Consider the following 27,937-nt stretch of genomic DNA (forward strand, 5'->3'; position numbering starts at 1 on the left):
TACTGGTGACAGAGAGTTTATTCAGATGCATTCAGTGTACTTTACAGTCCAAACAGCTATTCAACTACAATACAAAGAAGAAACAGAGATTTTCTTGGATTATACTCATAGCTTAATATGTCAATTAAAGTCTAACACAGAAACGTATTCATCAGTAAATGGTCTTTCACTTCTTAAAATAAAACATTTATGGGGCGTCATGAAAAATAACATCCACCTATTTTTATTAAATTCCATTTCAAAAATAAAGCTGACTCTCGCATCAAAAAACTAAATAGCATTTTTTAAATACATTTTCTCTAAAAGTAAGATCATACATTGTTTGATAAAAAGCATTGCATTCTGAAAAATGCTTCTCTGTGAATAAGAGCTTTCATCAAGACCAAAGCGTTTTCCAGAAGCAGGATTATCCTGATTTACAGTCACTGGAATGCTTATTCTGGAAAATCAACAGCGGTTGAAGGTTTTAAGCCAGAAGTCAATTGATAATGAAACTAAATCAAATTTGTAGAACAATGTAAACGTATGTATCTTCAGAACGCCAGTGCTATTTGGTAGGTAGTCAGTTATTATTGAAACTGAATAAATGTTTTTATTCAACTTTCTCCTGTACACTCCATGCTGCATTCTTATGTTTGCTAAACTAATGCCAAATGTTTTTACCTGTCTTCCAATCAAATTAAGTGGATCAGCATGGTAAAAGTTGTATGATATAATTTTCTGCAGTGTTGTCACAAAGGTTGAAAGGTGATTCAATCTGCTGTCACGCTTGTGTGTTAACTAGGTTTCATCCTCGCTGTCTGGATCAGATGGCTCTTGTGACTGGAGCAACGGATTGGTGGCCAGTTTATTCAGATCCTCTGTGGTCATCTCTGTCATCTTCCCATCCGAATTAAGCTGCATGGGCTGGATCAAATTGATCCTACACAAAGCAGGAAAAGTGTGTTAGCATAGACCCAACACATTTTTACTGTGTGTTAGCACATTAAATACTGTAACTGTTAAAATATGGCAGCTGTTCAAGACAGTATCTCAGTTTATGTACTTTCTTACTTATCTTTTCTAGTGTAAATAGTTGATAGCGATAAACAGGACAATGCTCCATATAAATGCACCCACCACTTTAAGTACACGATTAATTGTTTTTTAATACAAAGAGTGATTCAGCCAATTACATGGTCACTAGACAAGGTGGATATGACTTTCTGAAGTTCCAAGTGATCATCAGATGGAAGAAGAAAGGGGATTTAAGTGACTTTGAACATGGCACGGCTGTTGGTGCCTAACAGGGTGGTTTCCACATTCAGAAACTATTGATCTGATCGTAGGAAAGAAATGACAGGAAGATAACAGGAGTTCAAATAGCAACTTGCTACAACCAGGATATGCACAACACATACCACATTGGCAAATTGATCCAAAATTGATTGATTGGACCAATGAATTATGGTTTGTGTGCCAGCGCTTTTTATCATAGGAAACTGATTAAGCATTATCTATTCATAACAGGGGTACAGTCACCTGTTAGCCACTGTCTAGAACCACCCATGAGCAAGGTGTACCTAATAAAGTGACTAGTGAGAATATCTGATAGCAACAAATGCTCTGAAGAATAGCGGTGTGTGACCTTGACAGTCTGTCAAACATGTTGACCAGCTTCATGGCCTCATACTCCTTCTGCTCATCTGTCATTCCCTCCATTGGGTTGGGCTGCTCCTCTTCAACAACTCCTGTGATCAGGTTTATACTGGAACAACATTAACACAGAGGGGAAACAGAAAAAACAAAAGAAAAACACTGGAAACTGTCATTTAAAAATTATGCACTTAATGAGTAAAAAATTCATCCATCCAAGTAATTTCTACATTTTTTTATCATGTTAAGGAATGTGGAAATTGTGGTGCTGAACTCCAGAAGTCATTTGTTAAGGAACATATTTTTATTTAGTTAATACCATAGATCATTTTACTGTGATACTTCAGTGATTTTCTCAGACTGCTACCTTCACATTAAAAATAGATGACTTTATAATCTGTGTAGGGAGGAAATGTTATATTCTGCCTTCAAAATTAGAATTTCCAACCATAGAAAACCTTTGAGTTTACTGTTGAAGCTCAGCTACAAACAAAAAATATTTCTCCTGTTTAACTTGATAAATACTTTCTCTGAGAAATAAACATAGGTTCAATTTAAAATTCATAATGTGAGAACTGTGTATCTATGAAAAGATTGTCAGATGTTTTCTTTGTTACCTTTTGAAATTCTATAAAGTAAACTTGTTAAAAACATTTACACAAGCAGAAATAGTTTTCTTCATGTAAGTTATACCTCTCAGCATAACTTATTTGGGATTTTGAAAAAGCAACATGAATGAATGAATGAATGAATGAATGAATGAATCCCCAGGGGGAGATGTGATCACACTGAATGTGACCACATCTCAGTCAGTAAATACCAGCCAGTAGGTGGAAGGTCTTGACTTATGTTTGAGCCAATAGACCCAGAGATAGACAGAGTGGTAGACCAGAGATAGACCCAGAGATAGACCAGTAATAGACCAGTGATAGACCAGAGATAGACCCAGAGATAGACCAGAGATAGACCAGAGATAGACCAGTGATAGACCAGAGATAGACCCAGAGATAGACCAGAGATAGACCAGTAATAGACCAGTGATAGACCAGAGATAGACCCAGAGATAGACCAGAGATAGACCAGAGATAGACCAGTGATAGACCAGAGATAGACCCAGAGATAGACCAGTAATAGACCAGTGATAGACCAGAGATAGACCCAGAGATAGACCAGTGATAGACCAGAGATAGACCCAGAGATAGACCAGTAATAGACCAGTGATAGACCAGAGATAGACCCAGAGATAGACCCAGAGATAGACCAGAGATAGACCAGTAATAGACCAGTGATAGACTAGAGATAGACCAGTAATAGACTAGTCTATGGTTGACATAACTGGACCAGCTTTACAGGGATGAAGACCTTCACACCTTGAACATAAGGTAGACTTTCAACCAATCTAGTAAATTTACAGGTAGATGCTATCTGACGTTGTTTTACATTTCTGCAGTGGTTCTTATCTGATCTTTAAGGTTTGTAAGGGTTTCACTGCTTGTGTGTGAGCTACTCTTCTGACTCAGCTACACTGACTGTATTGAAGGTACTGACTGTGGCTTTGCCTCTCTGTACTCTTCAGTCTCTGAGTCTTCATCTTCAGAGTAGATCCCAGAGTCTCGGCCCCCTCTGAGCAGGCCCCTGGCAGCCAGCAGACCTGCAGCGTTACCGTATCCAGTGTACTTGATGAACCTTGAAACTGGACACAGACATGTCAACATTAACATGGTTGTATCTCTCCTGATGAAAGAGAAGATTTTAGTACTGACTTAAGCTGGAGACAAACCACATTACTTGTTTGCCACCTACTGGAATATTTCTTCCTTCAAACTGCTGCCCTTTTGAGAGTTTAATGTACTCAGTTGGCTTTAGCTGGTCTGAAAGATCCTGTAGTCTTTGATCTTCAAGCAGTTAATGTGATCTTTAGTCTTTCAATTGAAAAACATAAACCAGTCTTTTTATTATCTGTGATGACCATAAGTCATCTAGTGAGCCTCCAGCCTTAGCCTGTGGTTACATTCACATCCTGCTGTCATTAGTGCGTTCTGGTTTTGATTTGTCTTTGTGTGTCTTGGTTTCTAAATTCAACTCTTTTTGCTTAGCTTCATAAGTTCTTCCGCAAAACCTGCAGGTTCACCTCAGCCTTGCTAATCTTTGTTGTGTACCACTGTTTAAAGTCAGATTTTGTTAATCATTAGAGATGAGTTATATATTTTTGCATCGTTATAAATCAATGGATATTTCTCTCACCACTTTCTTTGCAGAGCACAAAGAGGAATTCAGCAGTACAGTCCTTGACATCAGTGTCGATGTGTGTCATGAGACGGACTAATTTGTTCCTGAGAGCACTGCCGACTTCTGGCCTGTTTTTCACATCGCGAAGAGGGGGCAGCACCTTAACAAAGCAAAAGCAGAAGACAGTTCCAAAGCCATTGGCAGCAAACTTGCTCATCTATCAGCTTTGTGGCTCCACTCCATACGGACTTTTGACCTGAGGAATTTCCTGGTCTCTCGGTGGATGCGGGAACTCTCAGTCAGTAAGTTTAGAGATGGGAGAAGAGCCTCTTTCAGCTTATGGCCCTGGTGAAAAGACAAACATTTATCTATTAATCAGCTGTCAGTCTGCCTTGTAACAGACATATATGTAACAGAAGTTATCTACAGTCAATGTGGTGTCATGTAATCATAAAAAATTGTACTACTTATTTATCACTTGAGCGTCCTAAGGTTTAATTACAAAGCAGAAGGGCAGTTCCACCAGGTGTTTGCTAATTGCTGCTGCCGCTAGTCTAAAAAAAATGAATGAGGAAGGTGGAACTTTGAGAGCAAAACTCCACCTTGTGCACCCTGAATGGTTGCTATGGGAGATTAATGGATTTTTCAAACATGTAAGAACGAATCAAAGCAACACTTCAGGTATGTGTTTTATGAGTGAATAACATTATAACATGATGTAAAGCTCAAAAAGTTGATTTTACATAATAACCCCCTTTAAAACCTGCACAGCATTAATGTTTTTATATTGTAAATGTGTTCTTCCCGTACAATCCTTTTATCTTATTTAAATATATTTTTCATTTTTGTTGCTGCTGTGACATCTGAATTTCCCCAAAGTAGAGCAACAAAGGATATTTCTCTTCTTCCTATTGTATCTAGTCTCAATGAGTGAGTATACTTAAATTTGATTTGTGCTTCAAATCTCAAGTTAGGGGAGCAGTATAGTCATGGTTTTAAAATAATGACAAAGCTCACAAATTTGAAATACCTCGAAATGTAAATCTTGAAAACATTTCAAGATCTAACCATATTCTGTCATGCTTTAACAACTTTGCCTTTTTCCATCACTACACAAATTATCTTCAAATTTATACTTAAGCTTTCCAAGCAACATAGAAAAATCCACCCTGGTAAAGAATTCAGAACATACCAGATGAAGACAACTTTGAAAGCTCCTTGGTTAGGTGACTTATTGAGAGTGTGAAGGCTGTTCAGAAAAAGCCTATTATGTTAAATAGGCATTTACCAAGCATTAGAACATCCTGGAGCATTCAGATTGATTGTCCAGTGGTTGAGGAAAGGTAGTCCAACAAAGTTGCATACTTCTATTGCTAAAGCAGTTAATCTTCCCTTTGTAAAACCATATGATCGGAAATGAGTAATTATTCATATAGGTGGTTGCCTTTCTTTGTGTTAACTTGGACAAGCTTTTGTTCTCATCAACCCTTTGAAACAATTGTACTAGAGGCTAAGAGAGATAACTTCTACATCTACAGTGTTATCCTACACGATCAAGTTTTTTCTCCATGAATTCCAGCAGCATGTTCACAGCATCCATGTTGACCCCCATGTACTCAATCGAGCCATTTTCCACCTTGGGCAATAGCAGCACATCCAAACAAGGCAGCGGGAGATTCCCCAGTAAATTCACAGTATGGCTGAAAATACAAGGAGAAATGCAGTAAGAGGTTGGCCTCAAAGGGAAGCCATGAGTGTATAATTGAAGTGAAGAGTGTGTTATCAAACCTGTGGAACTCCTCAGTCCGCTCCTCTCCGTCTGCTCGGCTCATCAAACAGTGTCTCAGGAGAGCGCCCAAGTGTCTGTACTCTACTGCCTCTTCCTTCTCACACACACACACACACACACACACATCACACGCACACACACTGAGTGTTCAGAAGAGTGCGCTCATCTCATTAGCTCAGTGTTTCTGTAGCAACAGAAAGCTGCTCTCTGGCAGTCCATGTTTAGCACAATGCAATATTACAATGACAAATCAATAGAACAGATGCTCTTCTGATAGCCACCATTTCCTTTTCTGTCCAGTAACTCATCAGAGAAGCAACGACAAAAAGGAGGAACAAAACGACTGAGATGCATCCTAACTCCTCTAGTGATCAAACTGACCAATTAACAGCAAATTGAAACTTCACATGAAATGTTTCTTCTTACCTCATCGACCTTGCGTCGGTTTGTGTTAAATGTGATATTGAAAAGTATTTTCAGTATTTCCATAGCTAACTCTGCCTGCTGCCTGCTCAGTGGGGGAAGTTCTTCGGGTGGAAAACCTTCATACCCCACTCTGGCTGTCACCATCGGCTCTGGCCAACACAGACAAAGAGTTGCTTCCAACTGGTTGCCTAGGACACACAAAGGACAGCAAATGGTCTCTTCATCTTTACCATAGCACAACTGTTTCATTACAAATTATTCTCAGCAGTACAGTCATGGATGAAAGTATTGTCAGTCACACAAATAAGTGTCATGGCTACAGGATATGTAGATATTTTTATTTTATTTTTCATCTTTCTATGGAATTAAGTAAAACATCTTTACAGGTTTCATGAGGCCTTTATTAGCTGACATACTCAATATCAATGTCTGAGTTTAATTTTGAAGGATCATGAGCCATTCTTGTCTTCCTAGTTTATGGAGTTGATCCTAGTTTGTTGTCTTCTGCTTTGTGTCAAGTGGTAATAGGTTCATAGTGAGGTTAGCATCTGGAGAATTTCATCACCATAGGGACAAAGATTTTATGTCTAGATCTTGCTTCTGTGACACCTGAATTTCCCCATTCAACATACTGGAAAATATAGTCTGGCATAAAATTGTGCTTGCACTCCTGGAAGAATTTTCTCTTGGACGACATCTTGATCCCATTCTTCATAAATGGCAGTGTTCTTGTACGAATTGTGACTAATCTCACTAAGATGAGAAGCTATATGACCTAAAACAATGAACTGAATTGAGATAAAAAGCCTGGAATTTATGGTAGCGAACATCTTTTCTTCTCAAGATCAGTGATGTTTCAGATGTCCTAAACAATAGAAAACAGAACTCATCTGTGAGGACAATGTAGGATGGACATCCATCTTCTTGTGTCTATCCTTGTTACTTAGCATCATATTTGTCCGTTCTTTGTGTTTTTCATGAAACCTTAGGCCAAAGGTTTTTATCTCCCTGTGTATTTCGATTTACTAAAGGTCACTTGCTTCTGATGTTCAGTAAGCTCAGCATTTGCACTGGTGGTAACATGACTCTGTTCTATATACTCCTTAGTCCAGTAAATGTCTTTGCTGCAACTGAACCTCCTGCAGTTGTTGAGGATCTAGAAATGTGCTCTTTTCAGTTGCAATATTCTAAGCAGTGGTTCCTGCATGTGACATTTAATGTATACTGATGAACACTTTTCTGTGGAGATAACCATTGCTAATACAAACACATCTGCTGCTTTTTATTTGCATAATCAGTCAGCTTCCATATATGCTCTCAATATGACTATATTTAAATAAAGTCAGCTGGTTGTTTTTTGTCAGGGCAATTTTTTAAAGCCTGTAAGATGAAATGATTTAATATGAATCTGCTCAATAATCCAACAACTTTACCACAAAAACTGAAACCATGATGGTTGCAAAAAACAATATTTCATTATAGATCAAATCACATTTCTTCATCTTTCATCTCACCTTCATATAGTGTTAGGGGGTCACAAATAGGGGATTCAGAAGGCACACAACTCTTAAAGAATTATGTGCATTTGAGCAAACACAGAATAAACATCTTTTCTCTATGAGTGTTCAGGGTTCAGGATCTTGTTCAGGTACAATTTCTTTAATTATGCTAAAACTGTAACTCATCTCTAAAACTGGTGTAGGTAATGGTACAAAAATACGAGTTTGGATGAGAGAATAAAAATAACAGAAACACTTGTTTTCCAAGGCACTTGCAATGCAGTTACCTAGGAGTTTGATTCCATGGAGCTCCTGGGCCAGCTGTACCCTGACATCCACCCTCAGGGCAGTCAGCAGGAAGGTCAGTCGCAGGTCAAAGAAACGGACCTGGGCAGAAAAAGACAACTCACTAAACTTGTTTTCTTCTTAGAATAGAGCTGGTTGTGAAACTGGAAAAACACTTAAGTTATGTCAAGTTTTTGTATGGAACATTGCAGAAACGAGGAAGTTCAAAGGGTTTTACAGCATGAAAACATAATACAGTAATTATGAAACAACCAATGAACATTACATTTTGTCAAATTACATCAAAGTCTTCTTGAATAATCATCATCAAATGTACGTCAAATATATTAATCAATGTTTGATTTATTATCAATCAAAAACAACAGGACTTGAGTTAAAGGAACTCAGTGTTTTGGCTGGTTTGCAGAGCAGAACCAGAACCAGTCAGGAGTTTACAGGTTTAAAATGATCATATATTATATGACCTAAAAGCAAAATATTTTTATTTGAAATATATTACATTAAAATTGAAGCATGTATTTAATTTACTCCCTTACCTCAGGGTTCCAGGTGGGATGATTACATTGCTTCAGTCTCTCTGCTACACCATCAATAAAGTGCAGATCAGCTGCTATGACCTGCCATCCATTCAACAAGTGATAGTGAGCTTTTACAGGTTAAAATAAATAAATAAAACGTCATTAAAAGTGCAGCAGACTGACCTGCGCTGTCTGACTGTGGAACAGGATGTTACAGATGGACTTGAGAGCCTCTATAATCACTTCTTGATCAGGGTTTTCTGAAGGAGGGGAGGATTCCTTTACCATCGCACTGGAGTCCTCTGCTTCCTCTTTCCCATCCTTCTCCACAACACCCACTTCAAGAAAAAAATAGATCATAGACACAGGAAAGATACCACAAAAATATAAAAACATAATTAACTTCAGTCCTTTATCAAACTGTTACAGTTTTGTTCTTTTTAAAATTTTCAAAAAAGTGAAACATGGAAGTTGTTCACATTATGTTAATATTTCATTTCAAGTTAACACATAAAAATTGTGCTTGTTGTGTTTAATTAATTAATTCTAGTAAAGATAACATGATTTTGTCACATGTTAACCTAAATAAATAATTTTATTTTGTGTGAAAACAACCAAATTTAGTTAAGTGAATTAGCACACCAATACCTCTTTTGGCCATAAGGGGGCAGTAATGCAACAATAAAACTGCGCGAACAGAAAATCCAGTTTAAACCGGATTAGTCTGGATGTTCATCCGAAGACAGCAGTCGTGAGGCTTTGGCGAGCCGTTTTAACATAAATTCGGTTTCGTCTGACTGTCCGTAATTACCTTCTAGATATCTAAAAATGCATTTTGACTAGACAACACTACATTTTGACTATCCGGAGTGGTAATCTTAAATAGAAAAGCTGTGTAATTGAAGATATCTCTAATTCATTTAGAGATACGTAGCTTAAAAGGAATTCTGACTAGTCAAAATTACAATTTAAGATATCTCTAATTTAGTTTTGTCTAGTCATTATTTGCTTTTAAGATATATATAATTTAGTTTTCACTAGTCAAAACTACATATCTCCTATCCAAAAATAAATTTAAGATATCTTGAATTATGTTGTCATTCGAGATATCTTCAATTAGAATGATGACTAGTCAAAACTACAATCGAGATATCTTGAATTTACTTTATGATTAGTCATAATTTAATTGTAGATATCTGAAATGTGTATTTCAGATAGTCAGTAATTCATTGTAGATATCTTGAATTGAATCTCCATATAACACTATGGTAAATCTGATGTCATTTCGACTAGTCAGAATGTAATTAAAGATATCTCAAATAGGTATTTTGTCTAGTCAAAATACAATTAGAGATATCTTAGATCGCTAAAACGTCTAGTCATAAGACAATTTGAGATATCTGGAATGTAAGGGCGGCAAAACCGAATTTATGTTAAAACGGCTTGCCAAACTATGCCAACTATGACAAGCCGTTTTAGCATAAATTCGGTTTTGCCGCCCTTACATTCCAGACTTTTGCTTTTAACATCTCCATTTGGGTTTTAATTCACCACTTCATGATAATTTTACTCTTTCACCAGAGTCATCTGGCGGGATGATGAGTTTAAACTTAAATGGCGTGTTCTTTGTTATTGTGTTTTACATTGCTTTGTCACCATTGATTATTCAGGTAATCCTGTGCATGAGGGGACAGAAACCAGGAGCTCCAAAATTAACCTGAATTGGAGCTTGTCTGAACTGAATAACTTTGTGTGTCAAAGCTACCCACACATCAGCCTAAATCTGGTTGGCTTTGAACTGGCAAGATGTGGAAAAGGACGAAAGGTAAAAACAAATTACAAGTGAATTCTGTGAGGGAGCTGAAGGAAAAGGTTGGCAAAAGCAGACTCTACATTCTACCACGAGCAGACACAGGTATGATTGTTTTGTACACAAAAATAATTTCATGTAGTATGGTATATCCAGAGTAATATCTTCCACTATAATTTGAAATGTCTTGGCCATGTCTAGGAAACCTAAGCAATGTCCAGGAGTTTGTTTCCAGAACCCTCAACTGCACCAGAAGTACAGGATATCTCTCCAGATGCTGAGAGTACCAACAGACAACATTTAGGGGAAGAGCAGGTCATTCATTTCAAGAACAATATATGCATTTTAGTTTTATATCTTATTTCTGATGTTGACTTTAACAATCTCTGTGCTGTATTCACAATAGACACTGCTAGATTGGCGATCTCTGCGGTCCCAGCAAGACGAAAAGTCTGAAGAGTCTTTGTTAGCAGACCAAGAAAAAGTGACTTAACATTTTTGTTATCATCATTTGTTGTTGCTGCTGTTGTTGTTATTGTTACTCACTTTTTTTTCTACCAGGAAAGGAGAAAACAGTGTTACAAGGCCTGGGAGGAAAGATGCATAAAAGTAAGAACTATTACATTGCTAGGATGATAGTGGTTTATGGATTACCTAAAGGCCTTAGTGCTCATGTTTTAGGCAATTGAAGAACGCCTTCAACGACTGGCGGTATATAAAGAACCGTCAAGTGGACTGCTGTTGAAGTTCAAATATCCGAATGGATTTATCAGAAAGAGAACTTTCAATGTGTCGGACCCAATTCTGGTAATGTGTTCATTCAGAGAATGTATATTATTTATTTTCAAGTACCGTAACTGAAATTGCATTGCCCTTTTTTTAAAGGTCTTGTTTGACTTTGTCGGACAAGATGAAATGGCAAGTGAAATATTCAGTGTTCAACAAGCAACATCATCCAAACCAATTGAGAGTACCTCATCAGGCTCACTTATGGATCCTGGCATAACAACATCTGCAACTCTGTACGTGCTTTGGATTTCAACTCTAGATATTCAGGTAAAGTAATTAAGTCCAAATTCCATACAGTGTCGTCTCAGTATTTTTTGTTTTTTCCCCAAAATGTTTCAGAATGCTGCAACTAGACTTTTTATTGGATCCCAGAAACGAGAGCATTTAACACCAGTATCGGCTTCTCTGCATTGGTTACCAGTTCATTATCGGATTGATTTTAAGTCTTTTATTGGTTTTTAAAACTTTACATGGCCTAGCTCCAGCTCATCTTCAAGACCTTCTTCACAACCATTCCAGTTCTAGAACACTTTGGTCAAATAATAAATTGCTCTTACATATTCCTTGGACCAGACTGAGTGACAGCAAATAGGAGCAGCATTCGCTGTCACTGCTCCTAATCTTTGGAACAACCTACCTTTTAATGTTAGATCTGCCCATAGTCTGGAACACTTCATATCGCTCCTTAAAACTCATTTTTATTCTTTGGCTTTTTGTAAGGCCTGACATTGTAATTTACTTGTCTGTTTTAATTTGTGTTTTATTCTTATGTGTTTTTGTCTGAGCTTCATGAATACTGTACAGACCTTTGGTATAATTAGTATCTGTTTTGAAAGTGCTTCATAAATAAAATTGACATGATTAGGTTTTTGTTTTATTTTGTTTAGGAAAGGTGTCCAGTTCAGGCGAATGTAGTGCTGGAGCAGTCACTGTCTTCTGTCCGAAGTCTACAGACATCGCTTTCTGACCAAGCACTGACATCTTTGTCAGCCCAGTCACCACTGGCCCCAACATTTCCTCAAGTCCTGTCGACCATGTTCAACTCCCCAGAAACATCAACTTCGTTCTCCTCCCGGGCAACTGTGTCCCAGCTCTATACTCAAGTACAACCAATTTTGCCGTCTTCTAAAGTTTCTTTGGTTGCAACCTCAAGGCTGCCCCTCTCCTCCCACTCTAACCTGACTCCACAGGTGATGACCATTGAGGACCAGGCACCAGCTCTCCATTTACTGAGCAACCTATAAATCTACTGGAAGACCAAGCAGAGCCACCAGAGTCTCTACAACAGGGGTGTCAAACTCCAGTCCTCAAGGCCCGCAGTCCTGCAACTTTTAGATGTGCCTCTGCTGCACCACACCTGAATAGAATAATTAGGTCATTAGCAAGGCTCGAAGAACTGATCTATTCAAGGAGGAGGTAATTAAGCCGTTTCCAGTGTTTTGTACCTGTGGTACATCTAAAAACTGCAGAACAGTGGCCCTCGAGGACTGGAGTTTGAGACCCCTGCTCTACAACATCCACCAGAGTTGCCTTTGGATGAGTGAGTCAAAATTGCATATTCTGGCAGTGTCTTATGTAATTAATTATGATAGTTGCAAACCATTGTTTACTCCAACAATACACAATAAAATAGATTTTCTTTTTACAGAACAGATCTTCAGACTATATTAGCAAAACTATACAGCAAGGTTGATATGACTTTCTGTCCTACCAGCAACCAAATAAATGTGTGCAGGGACAGGATTTTAGAATGTAGCCTGTATGCCTCCAGAAGACGCCGTTTTATCCAGCAGCAAAACTGGATGTTATTTTTGTGGATGAAGAGGACAACGCTGAAGGGGCAGTTGATGAAGGTGGTCCCACACGAGAGCATCTAAGACTGTTAATGAGGGCCATTCATCATTCTAATGTCTTTGAGGGGCATGGAATGACCGCCATCTTAGCTTTGGACACTAGTGGTCAGTATTCTCCCCCCCCAATTCTTAAGGATGGAAAATTGTCAAGTAACATTTTTTTTCTTTAGCGCTGGAGTCAAAAATGTACAACTGTATTGGAAAAATGATATCAGTCTGTTTGGTGCATGGAGGCATTGGACCACATTTCTTCTCTCAAAGGCTGTATGACCACATTTGTGGCACATTGCCTCACCCTACCCTGGTTGAGGAAGTTGTTAACCATTCATTCAGACAGCAGTTGATCAAAGTAAGTAGCAATTTTAAGCATTTTGGATATTGATCATAAGCTTAAATTCAGTTTCACAGCATTTCTTTTCTTTTTAGATTCAGGATACAAACACAATCGTGGAGGCAAACGAAGCCATTATGCAGGCAGCAGATACCCTGAGCATTGTTGGAGCATTAAGGCATGTAACTACTCTGGAAGAGAGGGACTCCCTTGTGCAATCTGCTGCAGACTTCTCTGTAAATGGCCGAGTGTGCACTGCATTGCAACAGTAAGCAAGATCCTAATTTTTTCTATTAGAAATTTTGTTGGATTCTAAAAGTAAGACCATATTCTCATTTCTTAAAGGTTTGTGGAAGGTTTGAAGACTCTTAATGTGCTAGACGAGATTCAGAAAAACCCTGCAGTCTTTCATGAATTGTTTGTCGGTGAGGAGAAGCCACTCTTGGCACAGGACCTGTACACACTTTTCCAAGTGTGTTTTTCTGTGCAAGGCAGCAATAAAAGTAGGATAGAAAATCAAACCATATGCTACTGGAGAGACTGATTGGTGGATATTGAAGGTACAATTATTGTGATACTGTAAGCACAACCGGTATCAATTACATTTTGTGACCGACTTATTACCCCTGTCCAAAAAGAAGTAATCATAGTTTGAGCATAGAGGAAGACTTTCTAAATGACTAGTGACAGGACCAAAAACAGTTAAATTACTAGAAAAATCTATTTCCTGGAAAGTCTTTTTGTTAAGCTGCCATAGAAATTGTCTGTCTTTTACCAGTGAATATATATTGGGTAATTTGTTGCATAAATGTATACTTTTACATACTATTTACAATGATCATGCTTAGTCATGGTTCGTCTTCAAAATGTTTGATTTATATTTACTAACAAGAAATGCATTGTCATCACCAATATAACAAGATTGAGGAGGAACAAGGACAGACATTTAACACATTGTCTTCCATGTCTTTAAGAGTACATACGGGATACCTTATAACAAAGGTCATATTTTCAACATTTTGTCTTTCAGAAGGAGAATGCAGTCCCATTACCCTTGAAATGATACTGGAGTTCGCTTCGGGAGCATCCACGGTACCTCCACTGGGCTTTCCCCATCGTCCACAAATTGAATTCCTCCATGAGGCTAACAAAGTCTTCCCAGAAGCAAATACTTGCCTATATTACTCCGCCTTCCTGTACACCCAGATTACATGACAGACGGGGTGGGGTGCTGCAGGCACCTACCTTTGGTGTTGCATAATCAGCTAATAAGTATAGTAAGCAGTTCTTTTAAAAAGGAGTTGGAATGCTTTGAAAAGTTAAGTGTTTTAAAGCAAGTTATAGTAAAGGTAATGTAATGACCAAACTTGGAAAATATTCAAATGAAAATACAATATCTGCTTTTTTTTTTTTTTTTGCAAAGAATAGATGTCTTATTAACCATTATTTGGTTTCACAATTTAAAGGTGGATGTTTGAGCCACACTGCAAAGACAAAAGGTCTTATTAAGTATTTTTGGAATACTTTCTAGTGCAAATATCTTAGTACACTAAAGATAAAACTAACTTACATGTAACTTTTCATTAAGATATGAGCTTAATAATAATAATAATAATAATTCTTTAGTATTGTTGAAAAAGTAGTATTTGCATTGTCATATTAATTTCACTTATAACTGGACATCTTTCCCTTGCTATAAGTGAAATAATCTGACAATGTAATAAGTTCTTCTTCATCGATATTAAGGAAAATGTGACTTAAAACAAGCTCATATCTTGATGAAAAGTTACATATATCTTACTTGTGTCTTATTTGAAGTGTAGAAAGATTTTTGCACTGAAAAATTTTTTATAATTTTTTTTTTGCTGTGTAAATGGGCATTGTAGTTTAATCTTTTGTAATGATTGTTCTAGTTCATGTAATGAACACTGCTCATTTGGATTAAAAACAAAATCAAATTCTAAAGACACTCAAAAGGTCCAAAAGATGCATTAGAAAAGGGGGTTGGGATATACTAGTCATTTCTACATGGACATTTTCAAAAGTAGAATTTTTATTGTTGTTTCCCTCTCCAGAATGTGTATTTAATTTGTCATGTCTTAACATTTTATAATTAAATTTATAAGGTTGCCTACTCATGTCAATTCCGAGTTTTATTTGTAGTAATTGTATCTTTAGAACAATGCATTTTATCAAATGCATTGTTCTCCGGGTACTCCAGCTTCCTCCCACAGTCCAAAAACATGACTGTTAGGTTAATTGGTCTATCTAAATTCTCCCTAGGTGTCAGTGTGTGTGTGAATGGTTGTTTGTCCTGTATGTCTTTGTGTTGCCCGGTGACAGACTGGCGACCTGTCCAGGGTGAACCCCGCCTCCCGCCCGGAACGTAGCTGGAGATAGGCACCAGCAACCCTCCCGACCCCATTAGGGACAAGGGTGAACAGAAAATGGATGGATGGATGGGTTATTGATGTTTGTCACTCCGCAAACAGTGACATGTACTTAAATCAATACAGCATTTGGAATTTCTGCACAACAGGCCTGGTATTTCTCCTTCAGCTCTGAAATATGATTGACTGCAAAATTAACTGACTGAAGTTGCTGCTGACTGAGCCTGGTTTGGGTTGATTCTACAACTACACTAGGAACCTCTTCAGCATCAGTGGTTGGTAGTGGCCAAAGGCCATGCTGTTGCAGAAGTTCTTTAAGAGTCTCTGGTGCGTTGGAATTTTCACCAAACACGTTGTTAGTTGATGTGCTGTTGGCACCCATGTTTGCCAACATCTGTTCAGTCCAGATTTGTGTTGGTGTTTTATTGTTTTCTGTATCCAAGGAATGGTGGTTCCATGCCTTTCTGAATTGTTCTAGTCGGCTTTGAATCTCAGGAAGAAAAACTATGTGAAGAGAAAGTTTGTGCACATTGTTGCTGGGATCCAAGAGGGCTGAATCTTCAAGGTTATAAAACGTGCTATAAAATGGTTCCAGAACATGTAAAAACACATCCCTCCAAAGACGCTCAATTCTCTGATTATGGATGGATTCCCCAGTTAGATGACGCCCACATTCAATGCCCTGAAGGAGGTTCATCACCAGTCCCACTTGCACATTCTCGCCACCATGATCTGACCTCACTCTAGAAGGTAAGCCATAGAGGCCTATTGCCTTGAGAAAATGAAATAGCACTGTTGAGGTGCAATTCAAGTGTGCTGCAGTTCAAGTAAGTTATTAAGCGAGAACATCCATCGATGCCACCATGGACCACAAAGGTAAGTGGATGTTCCATATTGAAGTTGAAGCCAGTCAGTGCAGCCAACCTTCCCCTGATTGGTACACCAAGTGCTTTGGACTTCTTATAAAGAAATTATGTTGAGCATCCAAAGATGTTTGCCATCCTCTTGACCGTGTGTCCTTGGGCCAAAAGAAAGTCGATCTGCTCTTTAATAATATGAATAGCTGGTCTACCTCGACCACCTAAAATAGAATCATATTCCAATGCCTCATCCAATGCTTTATACATCTGTTTTTCTGTCTGTCTATATCTGTCTATCCTCTAGATGTGTCCCTGTGTCTCCTAAGGGTGACACTATGCATTTCACACAGTGTAATTTATTTTGATATACATAATTCCCTGTCGCAAATGCATGAACACAAAGCTTTAAACTTTTATAGACGCTGGAAAGCAACTTAAAGTGTGAATCAGACATGAACCGGGGGTGCGCTTTTATTTTCAGAGGAGCTAAAGGACGGGTGCATGTCAAAATCAAGAGCTGGCTGGCTTTACTATAATTTCGGAAGAGGCAGATAGCTTTACCACAGTATAAAACCTACATCTGGTTATTACTGGCCCAGGGTGCGGAATATTCCCCATTTCCAGCTTGGACATGGGTCGATAGTAGCACTTTCAGCTCCCCTAAGCCGTTTTTGTGTGTGTCAGACAGTAAGAAAGTAAATCAGAAATTCTTTGCAAATTTCTTAACCATTCTTCAAGTACACAATTTTCGCGCTCTCCGCGTATCCCATACTATAGAGTTCTTTCTATATCTATATATTTTCTTACAATTTTGTCCAAAACTGCCAGCGCCATTGAATGTTCAGGCAATTGTTTGGACAGCCCAGTACAGCCAAAGAGGGGCATACATGCACGCAATCTTTTACTTCAGATATCTAAAGTTGTAATTCTGGCTAGTCATAATTACGTTCGAGATATCTTAAATTATAATTACGGACGTGTGACCCTTCCAATGACGAATCCAGTGACGTCATTTGAGGGTTTGCCTGTACCGGAATTTATATTATTCCTCTATGAAGCTAATTTGCTTCAAGCCACAGTGCTTGATCAGCTCAAGGCGAACGTTTGGTGGACGTTGGTTTAATAATAAATAGTAAAAGCAGTAGCAACTAAATTTTTAACTCATGGTAGCTAATTTTATTAATCAGCTGTGATAACCAGGTAATTGAATACAGAATCCCAGTGCCAGTGGTGAGTACAAATGAATATTTAAATAGGGTTTGGGGGTGAAAAATGTGTTCACTAGGGTGGCATGACATAAAATAAAGAACCACTGCTTATAAATCAATTTTTAAAAAATTTAATATGTGAGCTTTCTGTTTTTGGGACGTTTGTAACTCTTGAGTTTTTTTGTGCTTAAAAACTACTTTTAAGATTCTGCTAAATGTACTTCTACGCTTATCCTCTTTGCTAAGTATTTGTAGTTATTATCATAGGATTGTTGCTACTCAGCTGTTTCTCCTCTCTCCACAGAGGAATACTGAAGCTCTGACAGAGTGACCATCGGGTTCTTCGTCACCTTCCTGACTTCTATCCCTGGTCGCTCTGTTCAGACAGACAGCAGCTCAAGACTAGAGAGGTAGCTCCAACAGCGCTCCCCAACGTCAGGAGAAAACTGAAAGCCCGGTCAGTCCATCCACCCACAGCCCAGAAGACAGCCAACAACCAGCAAAGACATCTGCAGCACAACCTATTACAAGCTTACATCCAAGATAACTTGATATTTCTTGATGAACATCTACTCATAATTAGTTTTGTACAATTTCAAGTGTACTAAGATATTTGTTCTAGAAACTAAACAAATACTTGGTAAGATTTTGTGTTTTACAGTATATTTGCACTAGCAAAAGTAATTACAAAAAACTGCTTGATTTTACAATATAACAAGAGATGTAGTAATCCTGAAATAACATCTAGAGAATAATTTGCTGTGATTATTTGAATATTATATTGAAGCTGAAATAGACATAACTGAATTTTGAGTTTGAGTGTAGCACTACTGTTTACCATTTTGATTATAGAGAAAATGTAGCTGGAAAATCTTTAGATGTGAGGGCATGATTACAATGATCCATCATTGTACATGTCTTAATATGGTAGATAATAGTTTCAGTTCACCATACTGGCAGAATGTAGATACATGATTGCATGGTTTTGTTTAGCATTTTTCAATCAATCAATCAATCAAATTTTGTATAGCACATTTCAGCAGCAAGGCATTTCAAAGTGCTTTATATCATATCAAACACAGAAACACAATGCAACATAGAATCAACAATCAAAACACAACATTAAGTCAGGTTCCATCAATAAATTTGTAATTGATTACGTTTAAAATACAATCCTAAACAGGTGGGTTTTTAGTCAAGTTTGCGTCCATAAAAGGTTTACCTGTTACACTCCTGCTGTGTTATATGGAACAAAATACCTATTGCTATTTTTATTCCCACTCACGCTCAAATTTCAGTTGAGTGAAGTGTATTTTTCTTTTTTGTTGTTGTTCTTTAAAGTTATTTTGATCATTTATCCTCAGTGGCTTAATCTTTCTGGCGTTTTGAGAACATAACAGTTCTTTCTGTTTTGTGTGTACTGTTATTTCACAACTATTGAGAGTAATTCCCACAGTATTAAGCAGCAAGTTTAAAAAATGGTGTAAATCAGTTCCAAGTCATGTAGTGTCTATACAACCAACAAGATGATCAAAAACATTATTATTGTGGGATTATTTTCAGAATGATTTAATGAAAGAAAATGTTTTTTAAATGCACTTTTAAGTTCCTAATTCACGGATGATAATTTAGATTAAAGCCAGCCATTGTCAAGTCGTGTGTGAATCCTCAGAGTGTTATTACACTGTTCTACATTAGCATTTACTGAAGTTTATACTGTGAATTGTCCTTTGAGATCCTATTTCTTTGACCTTGCCTAAGCAAGGTCAAAAAACATCAGGCCTAAGCCTGATGTTGTCAAATACAACAAATTTGAAGTTGAAAATTTGTTATTGTTTGTCAGTTTATGTTCTTGTCACTGTTAACTAAGTTAAAATATTGTAATGTATAAGGTTTTTGGTGTTAAATAAAGAACATAACAAAATTAAGTAAAGCCTACTTAATTCATTTGTGTGGAACCTGTCGACAAACTTGAATTTAGTTAGAAACTAGAAAATAATTACTTAACTTAAAAAACATATTGGTTGATGGAAAGCTAATTGTATTTGTCACAGTAACATAATTTGTTCATGTTTAGTGAACAAATAAAACATAAGTTTACTGAAAGAGTGTTTGCTTTGTCAGACTAACACAAAAAGTTAAGTTAGTTTAACTTCCAGTTTGTCAATCTAAAGTGATTCGAAGTAGTTGGGTTAATTCATTCATTTTATCTTGGTTAAATATAAGTCATAATGTTAAATTGCTATGTCTGTTTTGCTTTCAACTAACATAATACAATTATGTGGAACTTGTTGACATAAAAAAATTATGTTAAGTCAATGATTAATTTCTTTGAGTGTAGCAGATTAGTTACCTTTGCTCTCCTCCAATGGGCCTTGGGAAGGTGCAGCAAGATGGGCAATACCAGAATAGTGGGCAAGTGTGAGCATAGCTGAGCGGCTGATGAATGGATCCAAACATTGTTTGTCTCTGGTCAAGATTCGAACCGTCTCTAGACATGCCAGCAGACAGGATGGTTGCAACTCCCTGCTCAGGAAACTGAGCACCAGCTCCCCCAGACGCTGTTTCACAGACACAGTTAATAAAACTGGATGTTAGGAGCAGTAATTGGCCACAGAGATTTCATTCTTGTAGGTCAAAAGAAAAGCTGGAAATGTAATCCTCATTGCAATGTAAAACTTCAAAAGGAAAAACAAAGTTAAACAAAATGCCGCAGTACCGTGAAAAAGTAATTTGCCATCATGTTATTACACATTGATTCAAGTTTTCACTTTTTATATCACACAAACCACATATATACAGTACAGACCAAAAGTTTGGACACACCTTCTAATTCAATGGGTTTTCTTTATTTTCATGACTATTTATAAGGCAAGAAATCCCACTTATTAACCTGACAGGACAGGTTGACCTATGAAGTGAAAACCATTTCAGGTGACGACCTCTTGAAGCTCATCAAGAAAATGCAGAGTGTGTGCAAAGCAGTAATCACAGCTAAAGGTTGCTACTTTGAAGAAACTAGAATATAAGGGGTATTTTCAGTTGTTTTACACTTTTTTGTTTAGTGCATATTTCCACATGTGTTATTCATAGTTTTGATGCCTTCAGTGTGAATCTACAATGTCAATAGTCATGAAAATAAAGGAAACTCATTGAATTAAAAGGTGTGTCCAAACTTTTGGTCTGTACTGTATATGAAGATATGAAGAAAAATATTGTCAATATCTTTTCTTGTATTAAAAAATCTAGTTCTGCTCTAGTATAAACTTAAAAAAACAATTAAAGCAGCAGCATGTAACTTTTGTGAAAAATGTTTGAAAAACAATCAGAGCCTGGAGGAATGCCTTAGCACTGTCAATCAACTCACGTAAGCGCTGCTCAATATGCTAATGGAAGAGAAACAACTTACCATTCCAGGAAAACTGTTTACCTGCTGTCATCAGTGCCATTTTAACTAGCCTGAGTATTCTTGGCAGGTACCATTGTGGTGAACCAGCTGTAGCGTAGCAAAGAGAAAGGGCCGAGCTTGTGAGAAACACATACACTATTATGACTCACAGTGCTAAGACCCTCTGGGAGCATTGGGAGGAGGCACAGGAGTTAGATTGTTTTATGGATTATCTGCCTCCATAAAACAATCAGGCTCTACCATACTGATAGGGGCAATTTAAAAAAAATATGTGAAAAATAGATTATGTTTACAAATGTTACATACTGCAGCTTTGATAAATATTATTAAAAACTAATTACATTTATTTTCAAAGACTTATGGAAAGTGTGAAATAATGGATTACAGATAAAGTGTTACCAACAATTACACCTTCTCAACAAGCATTATATTAATGTACAACACCTGTCAGTTTGTGAACTTTAGATTGCAGTCACTTCTCCAGCTCCAATAGTTAAATGGTGACCCCATTTATTATTGAATTTTAAAACATAACCTTTGTCAGGGATATTGTATTCTATTGAAAATTATTTAAATTGTTTTAAATAACCTGCTTCAGATCCTTAAACTAATCTTATTTACAGAAAACGACACGCTGACCAATCCAAAAACCAGGCAACTAAAGGAGAAACACAATCCAACCCAACCTACTGGCCCCTATTTTAAATCATGCGTGCTTTAACTATGACGAACCACTTTTTTTGTGGCCTGACTTCAATTTCACTAGCCACACCTAGGCATGATTATTGTCAAATCTATAGGATCAAGAAATAACTCAAGGAGAACCTGTCTGACAACATGAAGTAGGATAAAAAATCTCAAAAAGCTACACGTGATGCTGCAATCTAAAGAAATCTAAGAACAGATAAAAAACAGAGACATGGACATCTATCTATCAAGATAGGGTTGTGAATACATTTCTAAGGTTTTGGGCCACGAGAGACCCTCAGTGAATATGATCCAGACAAAGGAAATATTTGGGCATATTGGGAAAAGCAGAATATAAATATTTGCATTTGTGGGAAGAGATACAGGTTGCTATGTACAACTGATTTTTGTCTATTAGTATTTTTACAAATGGTCCAAAATTGTATCAATAAGGGTTTTTAGCCTGGTACATTTGCAGCCAGTGTACATTTAAAAAGGTTATTTTCTTTGCATAAACATAGGCTGCTCTGACAACTAATTGCAAAGTGTTAACAAATGTTAACAGGTAGATGACTCTAATTTACTCACAAAACAACTAATTACTACGTAGGTGACTTCTGAAGGCAATATGTTGAAGTTAAAGGTTCGTAGGTAACTTATGGACACTATCGTTTCTTAATACCTTTTGTTGTTTTGCTTCCTAACTCACCAGCCAAGCAAACAAAAAAGAAAAAAGCAAATGACATAAAGACACAAAGCTTATCAGGTTTTCAGTTGTGTTGTTCTTGTAGGTTACATCCAGAAAACTTTGAATCCGTGTTGGACTCTTATAAACCGAAAAGCAAATAAATATAGAATTTATGTTGAAAATGTTACAAGTACCTTTCTCTCCTGACCTTCTTCTCTGTTGAATGTAAAGCACTGGCTCATCTGCAAAAAATAAATAGAGCTGAAGGCACACAGGACAATTAACCACTGCTGAAGGTAGAAGATAAGTAGAAATCAATAATATATTAGAAACAAAGTCTCCAGTAGCACTTGAGCCTTCATTATTTTAAATTTGTTTCATGTTCTTGTTTTTCTCCATTAGCTTCATGAAACAATAGTGATGCTACACTGATTTCATTTCAAATTTCTTTCCTTGTACAATTAAAACAAAAACAAACAAAACAAAAATCATGTCTGGGGCTCCTCAGGGCTCCATTCTTGGGTATCTGCTTACAGAATGTCTAACCCTCTATAGCTCAGGTTAAAGAGAATTACATTATATTTATCTGTACTTATGTGGATGGACCACAACTTTGTAACTTTAAAATCATATTTTATTTCAGCAATAAATTTTGTTTGCCATTTTATTGGTTCGTCTGTCATATTATATACTGTAATATGTATTTTATGGGATTCTTTTTCTTACACTAATGTAAGTTTTACAAGTATTGTCTTTAAATTGCCTGCCATCAATGTATTAGAAAATGCAATTTGAAGGAAACAGAGGAAAAACTGAACCTAGAGTAAATATATAACACACAGTTTAATTAATTTGGCAGAAGTTTCTTCACCTTTAAGCCCCTCAAACCTAAGAGCTCCTTAATGGAGTGGGATTTGGCTTGGCTGTGTGACTCTATTTGTGTAACTGAGAGTCTAATCCAATTGCTGTCAAGATCAACTCTCACACAGACGTTGGCTTATAGAACCACACCAAATAGCTCTCCTTGTTGATCAGCTGCACAGGTCCAGTGGAGTGTGCACCAACTTTGAAACTATCAATTTAGTCCAACAGGTAAAATATACTGTATCCATGTAGCCCACATCAACTTTGACTTTATAGAGAACATCTGCTTAGTTGGGAATCTGTGATTATTTGTCTCGATTAAAATGCAGGCAGAGGAAGCAGAGCTTCAAGACACTGCTAAACAGATATGAAGACATGACTAATATGTGGCACAGTTGATAGCACTGCTGCTCTGCAAGAAGGTCCTGGTGCAAATGCCAGCATGGGCTCTTTTTGCATGACGTTTTCACATTCTCTCTAACAGGCTTAGAGGGTTATTGGCCACTTTAAATTGCCCTCAGTTTCAAGATGCCCGAAACGTTCGCTGGAGGTAGGAACCAGCACCCCTCCTGGCCCCACAAGGGACAAGGGTGTAAGAAAATGGATGGATGTAATTCCACACAGACTATTGTTTTCAAGCCTTTATTCCTGTTAATCATGATTTTTCACTTACAGCTAAGAAAAAAAAAATTTTTTTAGGAAATTTAAATATATCAAATTGACAATAAAAAAAATACAAAATTGTGGGCTTTAGGAAATGCATGTTTATTACCTGCTTAAAAGTTGTTATTTTCAAATGGCACTTTTAATCTGACAAATAAGCCTCATCTGAACATGCATTCTAATTTACTGAGTTGTAATAATACTATACAAATTTGTATGCTGGTTAAATTAGTAAGCCATTTTCCCACGAGGTTTCGTCTTGTGTGTGACATATGCTCTGTTCTTCAAGGGCCAAAGTTGAATTAATTTAAATAATATTAGCACTGACACTGACACTAAAGTTTACAGCATGTGCATGGCTTTGAATTCAGTTAAGCATCCAGAAAGAAAGGTTTAATTTAAATGTAATTTGGTACAGATGCAGAGAGGTATATGGTTCAACTTGAAAGGATCTGGAATGTCTAGAATAACATTCTAGACATTCCAGAATGTCTAGGGAATAATTGAAAAGTAGTTCAGAAAGGAAAACCACAAATCTGGGATTTAACGAGTACGATAGGCTGTTGCATGATACTGTTAGGATTCTGAGTTATTTTCAGGTTTATTGTTTTGTATTCCTCTCTTTCTGTGATTAGATCAGCCTTGTTTCTGTTCTTAGTCAAGTTCTTCTTAGAGATTCTAGTTTGTTTCTTGTCTCTAGTTATTCTTTGCTATTTTAGTTTAATAATGTTTCTTAGATCTAGTTATTCTTTAGTATTAGATTTATTTTCCAGTCCCCTGTGTACTCTCCCTTGCCCCCTGCGTCACTTCCGCTATCTCTCTCTCCCCTCACACCTGCAACCTGGTAGCTCATCAGCCCAGGTCTTTTGTTCCCTCATTCATCCTCACAGTATTTAAACCCTTCTCCTACTTACATCCCTTGCTGGTTCCTCCTGTTAAATCCTGTATATCCCATTACCTCCCTGTTGTTCCTGTTATTTTTGTTCCATTTTGGCTCCATGTGTTCTACATGTTTTGTTGTTTTGTTTTTTTGTTTTTTTCATTTTTTTTAAGCAAGGCATCTTTTTCCATATAGGAACAGCTTGTTCTACTAACAATCCACTCATCATGTTACTCCCTTATGCTTCATCGTGCCAACAGAACCCACAAATGTGACTTTTGTTAATGCTCCTTATCAGAGTGGGGTAATAACTAGTTGCATTTACTTTTTGGAAAAGTTTAGTTTAAGGGTATTTTCTCTGGCACTTTGAATTGCCTTGTTGCCGAAAATGTGCTATATAAATAAAATTACCTTATCTTACGCTGTAGTTTTTATTTTTACTTGAGTAATTTTATTATGAAGCATTGCTTGCTACTTTCACTTGAGTAAGATTTCTGGGTCCTCTAACTTCCCTGCATGAAGAACAAACATAATTTAACCAATTCACCAGACATACACCTGCAGTTTTTATTTCAGAGGTTTCATATTGAAAGATATTGATTAGGAAAAATGTTTTTTTGGTTTGATTTTGCTATTTTATAATTATGATATTTATATTAATCATTTTGATCTTTGAAATACCAAAATTTACACTTAACTTTATATTTTGGTTCGTGTGATGAGATCGTTTTTAAATATGAAATGATCGATATTTTTTATCAGTACTTGAGTCGCCTTTTTACCATTTTTACTCTTAATTGAGTAATTTTTTGGAGTTTTTACTTTTACTTTAATAAAAAGTAAAAGTAAAAAGTACTTAAGTACTCTATTGCTTGAGTACAGTTTTTGTGTACTCTGCATATCTCAGCTCCTTATTGTAAAACAGTCCTAGGGCCTGTGTCTTACTGATTGGTAAATAATAGCACAATATATGAGGACAAGCCCATGAAGAAAGTAAAGGACTGCTGAACAAACTGGCCCTTGAACCTTCAACCTCATGTAAAAAAAAACAACAACAACAACAAAAGAAACAAAAAAACAGCGAATTACAAACCAAGTTGTGCTAACTTTGTACAGTTGATTTTATGTACTATGGTTTATTTTCGCTGATGGTCAGAAATGATCATTGGTGGAACTTTTGAAACTAGCTCAGAGTTGGGAAAGGAAAGGGAATTGCCCAGTCAAAAAGCCACTAACAAGCAAGCAAACATTGGAGATGAATAAGCCATGATCAATCTGAACAGACAGAAAAGCAGACGGCCTGACATACTGCTGCGTGATACCCTACTGCCAGCTGGACTTGTGTTTACCTCTATATTGAAGCTCTGTAACACCGCCAGCGCCTTGTCTTGCTCTCCGGTCTCCATTTGCTCTATAATAACACGTAAATCCATGACGGTGTTGTGGTGGAGAAAACGGCCGCTCGCTGCTTTGTCCTGGTTTCGCCGTCAGAGGAAGATGCAATCTGGCTTGATCAGTGAGGCTGAATGTTTTATTCCACCCTACACGCTGTCACCGCTGACCAATGACAGAATGATGTCAGTATCCCCGTATCCCTCAGAGCGGAGCAGAGACGATTACAAGGAATAGGATTTGCTCAAGTCAAGTGTTGCGTTTAATGTCCCTGGGATAAAAGAAAAATGGGCAATTTCAGCAATAGTTTATGATCCACCTTAAATAGAAAAAGATTTATAAATCAAATATCAATCACTTCACCATATTCATGCGCTACATTGGTCTTAAATATCAATCTGTCTCTTAATTTTCACTAAACATAAACAATTTCACCAACAAGTAAGCGAATGTATTTTTTCACATATTAAAAAAAATACAAATATAGACTACAAACACTTGACATATGTTCAAATGTTCAAAATACTCTGTTCTACAAAGACTTTTTTTAAGATTTACATTCTTCTTGATCGATTGGTAAAAAGTCAGTTTGTGCTTTATGTTAAGAAAGTCATCATTTAGTTGATGATGCGTGATTATCATCAAAGCCATCCGTGTCACTAACCAACATAAAGAGCTTGATAAGAAAAAGAACAGCAGTTGGAGCCGTTTTCATACGTCGTTATGTATAGCCTATTACAATTTTAGCGTTAATTCAAGCAAGCACAGATTTTTTCATAAATACGTCAAGTTACTTTTACACATCAATCCCAGTTACTAACCTTGTTCCCTCGTGGACTGAAGTTAACTTAAGTTGATTTCTATATTTTTTTCTGTTTTGATGTTAGTTAACTTTTTCTGTGTATTGGGGGTTAACCTTTACAGGTAGAACTGCGTTCCGTTACCATAGATACGTTCACAAGAAAGTTACCAAAATAAAAGCATACATTCAACGGTAGTTAATAAACAGAGGTAGCTTACTCAGTTCACTCCGACCAAATTATTTTATGTTGAACATATAAAACAGGCGCATTTATATATATATATGGATGGATGGATGGATGGATGGATATAAAACACAAATAATTTCTTCAAGATATTATCGAAAGCCATAATAATCAAATAAATAAACATATATATATATATATATATATATATATATATATATATATATATATATATAGAACATATAATTGTTTATATGAAATATTAAACATATATTTCAAAACTGAAACGAAGGTCAACGATCTACGGGGGATGTCATGTCAGAGTCTCTACAGATCTATTAGAGGAGCTCAGAGTCCAGGGAGTTTGCTGATGGCTTGATGGTGGCCTTAGAATCGCATCTCTGCTTTTTGCGGATGATGTGGTTCTATTGGCTTCATCAGGTCGTGATCTGCAGCTTTTGCTGGAACGGTTCGCAGCCGAGGGTGAAGCGGCCGGGATGAGGATCAGTGCCTCCAAATCCGAGGCCATGGTCTTGAGCCGGAAAGGGGTAGAGTGCCTTCTCCGGCTCAGGGGGGGCTGTCCTGCCCCAAGTGGAGGAGTTTAAGTATCTCGGGATCTTGTTCACGTATGAGGGAAGAAGGGAGCGGGAGATCGAGAGGCGGATTGGTGCAGCGTCTGCAGTGAAGCGGGCGCTGTACCGGTCTGTCGTGGTGAAGAGAGAGCT

The 27,937-nt window shown here is 37.1% G+C and overlaps 1 protein-coding gene and 2 long non-coding RNA genes across 7 annotated transcripts; 2 read left to right on the forward strand and 1 right to left on the reverse strand.

Moving 5' to 3' along the window:
* Window positions 1-27,184, reverse strand: ric8a (RIC8 guanine nucleotide exchange factor A). 2 transcript variants are annotated; one of them, XM_028033985.1, is made up of 15 exons: window positions 27,048-27,184; window positions 26,184-26,497; window positions 22,622-22,669; window positions 19,997-20,204; window positions 8,586-8,740; window positions 8,421-8,501; window positions 7,866-7,965; window positions 6,080-6,267; window positions 5,653-5,747; window positions 5,414-5,564; window positions 4,114-4,209; window positions 3,880-4,024; window positions 3,184-3,328; window positions 1,628-1,747; window positions 1-922 (listed from the first exon to the last, which is right to left on the reverse strand). In XM_028033985.1, the coding sequence occupies exons 2-15, from the start codon at window positions 26,265-26,267 to the stop codon at window positions 781-783; spliced, it is 1,758 nt and encodes a 585-aa protein (XP_027889786.1). In that variant the 5' UTR covers window positions 26,268-26,497; window positions 27,048-27,184; the 3' UTR covers window positions 1-780. The 2 variants fall into 2 exon arrangements, with proteins under 2 accessions (XP_027889786.1, XP_027889794.1); XM_028033993.1 differs by lacking the exons at window positions 5,414-5,564; window positions 5,653-5,747.
* On the forward strand, window positions 8,762-12,347 carry LOC114154686 (uncharacterized). 4 transcript variants are annotated; one of them, XR_003597602.1, is made up of 5 exons: window positions 8,762-10,527; window positions 10,619-10,696; window positions 10,774-11,019; window positions 11,098-11,268; window positions 11,889-12,347. It is a non-coding gene; the product is annotated as an uncharacterized LOC114154686 (long non-coding RNA). The 4 variants fall into 4 exon arrangements; XR_003597603.1 differs by having other exon boundaries at window positions 8,762-10,317; window positions 10,414-10,527; window positions 10,619-11,019; XR_003597600.1 differs by having other exon boundaries at window positions 10,619-11,019.
* On the forward strand, window positions 12,483-13,653 carry LOC114154680 (uncharacterized). The gene is made up of 4 exons (XR_003597598.1): window positions 12,483-12,541; window positions 12,650-13,203; window positions 13,281-13,453; window positions 13,531-13,653. It is a non-coding gene; the product is annotated as an uncharacterized LOC114154680 (long non-coding RNA).
* Window positions 27,185-27,937: the final 753 nt, after the last annotated feature.

The sequence above is a fragment of the Xiphophorus couchianus genome, chromosome 2, assembly GCF_001444195.1.
Source record: "Xiphophorus couchianus chromosome 2, X_couchianus-1.0, whole genome shotgun sequence".
Taxonomy (NCBI): domain Eukaryota; kingdom Metazoa; phylum Chordata; class Actinopteri; order Cyprinodontiformes; family Poeciliidae; genus Xiphophorus; species Xiphophorus couchianus.